General features: G+C 38.2%; 1 protein-coding gene across 1 annotated transcript; it reads left to right on the plus strand.

The window, feature by feature from the left end:
- Positions 1-269: 269 nt before the first annotated feature.
- On the plus strand, positions 270-4,086 carry LOC122139308. Its single transcript, XM_042736028.1, has 4 exons — positions 270-453; positions 1,663-1,911; positions 1,995-2,186; positions 3,854-4,086. Exons 1-4 carry the CDS (start codon positions 285-287, stop codon positions 4,084-4,086), a joined length of 843 nt encoding a protein of 280 aa, XP_042591962.1. The 5' UTR covers positions 270-284.
- The last annotated feature ends 277 nt before the right edge of the window (positions 4,087-4,363 follow it).

Below are 4,363 nucleotides of genomic sequence, written 5' to 3' on the forward strand. Positions count from 1 at the left end.
GTGATTTTGACCATTTCCCTTCCTCCAGAGAGGTGTGGACAGGGACAGTTCCGGACCAGTGGCTTCGCTCTGAGATCCGCAGCTGTTTGTAAACTGCCATGGACGTCTTCAGGTAAGAACGGAGTGGAATATGATGTTTCTGCATGCATTAGCATTTAACTCCAGGCTTCAGATGAAGTCAAGGTCACAGTCTGTTTAAGGAGCATGGAAAAAGAATAAAAATGGCATTGGCTTTCTTTATGCGTCATCCAAATGAACATTTCTAGCCCTAATGAGCACATGCAATGTCAATCCCACAGCAACACCCAGAGTTCAGTGGGCTCGGCGGCCTCTGCTACTTCATGCAGTTCATCCCTCAACCCAGTGAGATCCTGGACTTCTTCAACCCAGTGGCCAATCAGATCATCCAGCTGCTGAAGGGCAAAGCTTGCCTTCCTGCCAAAGAGGACAGCGGTAGATACCAGAGTTTACTTTAAGGGACAATATTTGCCCCTTGGAATTGATCTAATTGGCTTTTTCTTTTTTTTTTTTTCCTTTGTTGGGGTAAAATGTTATAATTACCTTACTTAAATGTATGCAATGTTTTTTTTTTTTGGTCAAATACGTAAGTTTAACCAAATAATTCAATCAGTCAGTGCTGCTCAAAGGTGGCATTTATGTATTTACTGTACATAACACTTCATAATGTAATTAGCCTGCATAAAGCATATTTATTTACATTTACATTACATTTACATTTAGTCATTTAGCAGACGTTTTTATCCAAAGCGACTTACAAATGAGGACAATGGAATCAATCAAAACCACAAAGAGCTCATATACAGTGCTATAGTCTCAGTTAGCCTAAACACTGTGTATAAGTACAAGGGCTTTAAATAATATAATAATAAAAAAAAACAATGAATAGAAAAGAATAGAGCAAGCTAGTTGTTAGAGGTCGTTTTTTTTTAAATTGTTATAAATGAAAAGAAAATGAATCACAAAAAGATTAAAAGGTAGTTAAATTTTTTTTTTAAATAGAATTAGATGTGAGTTATTAAATGAATTATTTAATTTATTATAAGGTAATTTTAATTATTAAATTTATTTTAAAAATACAATTATAAAAAAAAAAAACTCATACAGAGTAGGCTGCATATTATGACAAAAAAGCATTATTGTTGATTATTGCGTGATATGTTGATAATTAAATACCATAAATGTGTTTGGGAAAAGCTACACAGACAAAACAAATAGACATTATCAAATTAGTTTGATTATTGCCTTAGTATGCATATAAACCTTCTGATAACCAAAAAATAAAATAAATAAATCACAAAAGACACAATTTAGACCTTTTTCCCTCATAGTGAATATTAACTCTGAAAGCTTACAAACTCTGATTTTCTTACAATTAACAGAAACACAACACTTTTACATCTTGCGATTGTGATGACTTTATTTCTCGCAGAGTGGGGAATGTGTCGGACGTTTGTGCCCGCCGGAGGAGGGACTGTGCTCTGTTTTTTTTGTTTGTTTAATCTATAAATCGACAGTTTGCAGGCATTTCACTGTTTGTGTTAAAGCGCAACGACTTAAGATTTAGGTTTTGGCCCTTTTATATTTTGGGGCATGCAGGGAATATTTAGGTGATAAAAGCAAAACTGACCACCTCGGTCTTGAAGGGCCGCGGGGAGTTCAAGCAGCCTTCCCAGCTGGCCGTGTGTCAGGACCGTCTGATCCAGGACGTGATTGGAGGAGAGGATCTGTGCAGAAACCTGAGTCTGTCTTACCTGCATCCTGCGCTGCAGTCGCGTCTCTCCAGCTCGCTGCTAACCGCGCTGGGCGTTCATCGCCTCAGAGCCAACGAGATCATCACCGTCACCTGCGCCATGGCCAGAGAGCTCGTGCAACACGGCCGGCTCAAGACAGGTCTGCTGTGATTGGTGTGCAGAAACCTGCAGCTTCTGACTGATCAGCTGTTTTATGATCGTGTGTTTGTCTTGTCTGCTCAGAGCCTGATCTGAAGAAGCTGGCCAGGCTGTTGGTGTGTGACTTTCGTGCGCTGGAGCCGGAGTATGAAGTTGACGCCCTGCTCCAGTCCCTCAGAGACGTTCCCATGATCCCTCTGGCCAACGGCAGTGTGGTTTCTCTGAGTTCAGAGGGAGTTTTCTTTCCTCTCAGTGATGTGACGCAAGCTCAAACAGGTAACTCATCAACATCTCAGTATTCCAGTCCTGCAGTGGAACCTTTCATACAGTTACATATTGTTGCATTATTACAATAATGTAATATTGTCTGGTGTTGCTCAAGCTTCGACAGTGAAAATAGTTTTATTAATAATGATTTATAGATAAATAAAATACTTTTTGCATAAGTAAATAATATATAGTACAGTACAGGTCAAAAGTTTGGAAACATGACTATTTTTAATTTTTGAAAGAAGTCTCTCTGCTCATCAAGCCTGCATTATTTTGATCACAAATACAGAAAAAACATTAATATTTGTGAATATGTATTACAACTTAAAATAATAGTTTTTTTCATTTGAATAACTTTTTAAAAAAAATAATTTAATTCCTGTGATGCAAAGCTGAATTTTCAGCATCATTACTCCAGCCTTCAGGGTCACATGTAAACATCCAGTCTCAATGATAATTTAAAGTATAATAAATTTAAAAACAATTATTTTAAATTGTAATAATATATCACAATATTACATTTTTTTTCTGTATTTTTGATCAAATAAATGCAGGCTTTGATGAGCAGAAGAAACTTCTTTCAAAAACATTAAAAATAGTAATGTTTCCAAACTTTTGACCTGTACTGCATATATATATATTTACACATACACACAGATACTCAAGGTTGCACTCTTGGCATCTGCATCGAACATGAAAAAATGGCATCATGGCATTCTTGAATTCAGTATTTCTTATAGATTAAATATATCAATAAACCATAAAGAGAGAGATATTTTAATGTAGCATTCGAAATTTAATTTCCTCCGGTAAAAGTCGATGGGAAAAAAAACGTTGATGCTTCAGAAAGTTGAGGAAGAGATTGTAAAAGTAATCCATATGAATGCAGCGGTTTATTAAAAGTCTTCTGAAGAGATATAAACACTGTCATATGATATTCAAATTTAATTTAGGCCTTTATTCACATATAAACATGATCAACACACATGCACAGAGCATATCAGATATGGTCAGTGGAAGCTTAAACATGCTTGACATCCACGTTTATTTGGCTTCTGTAGAACTGGTAAATCTAAAACAGTTTCTGTCGCTTTAAATGTTTATTAAGTCTTGTATTCAGTCAGCAGTTGTTTTTCATAGTTCAAGTTTCTCGGGGAGTGCAGACAGATTCTGGAGCTTTCTTGCAAAGTGAATGATCGCCTTCATCTGCTTATTCCCTGAATCAATGACTGAGTCACAGGAGAGAAAGCGCTGAAAGCAAGTCACTGCGCGCAAGGGCCACTGCAGCTTCAAAAAAAAAAAAGGGGGGTAGCGTTTTCATGAATGAAAACGCCAACTTGAGATGAATTTGTACTTCTAAAGTCTTTACTTTTTACCTCTGATCTCAGTTTTGAAGCAGGCTCCCCACACCCCTCGCTTTTGAACGCTAATAAACCACTGCTTTTCTCTATGGCTGCTGTCAGGATGAGTCATAAGAGATTTGTCTGGTTTAAATAAGGAATTGAGTTGAATGGAAATGCCATGCTGACGCTTCTGTGTGTCGGGTAGAGTCACATACACTGGGCAAAAAGCAGGGGAAGGGATGAATTAAAACATCAGTGTTGGGCCTAGAGTGTCTGGGAAGTGGGTCACGAGTCAGCCGTGTGCACTCATGCTTCCTGGACTCTCTGTAGATCTGCAGGCTCTGTACCAGGACCTGAACATCGTGGAGCCGCCGGGCTGCTGGCGCGTCTGGATGAATGGGAACCGCAGGCGCGTGGGAGCTGCCCGAGACCGAACGCCCACTCAGCTGGAGCCGCAGCAGGTCCCTGCAGCAGCACATCTACCCGCCAAGCTCAGGAGCAAAGCCTGGGAGGTCAGACACGCTTCTCCTCGCTCTTTTACCCAAAGTGCTCTTAATATGTGACCCTGGAACACAAAACCAGTCTTATAGTGAGATTTATACATCATCTGAAAGCTGAATAAATAAGCTTTCCTTAGATGTATGGTTTGTTATAATAGAACAATATTTGTCTGATATACAACTATTTGAAAATCTGGAATCTGAGGGTGCAAAAAAATCAAAATATCGAGAAATCTGTCTGAGATACAACTATTTGAAAATCTGGAATCTGAGTGTTTATAATAATATATTTATTTTTGATATACTTACGTTAGGAAATTTATCAAATATCTTTGTGGAA

This window comes from Cyprinus carpio, chromosome B12 (assembly GCF_018340385.1).
Source record: "Cyprinus carpio isolate SPL01 chromosome B12, ASM1834038v1, whole genome shotgun sequence".
In the NCBI taxonomy this organism is placed as follows: Eukaryota; Metazoa; Chordata; class Actinopteri; order Cypriniformes; family Cyprinidae; genus Cyprinus; species Cyprinus carpio.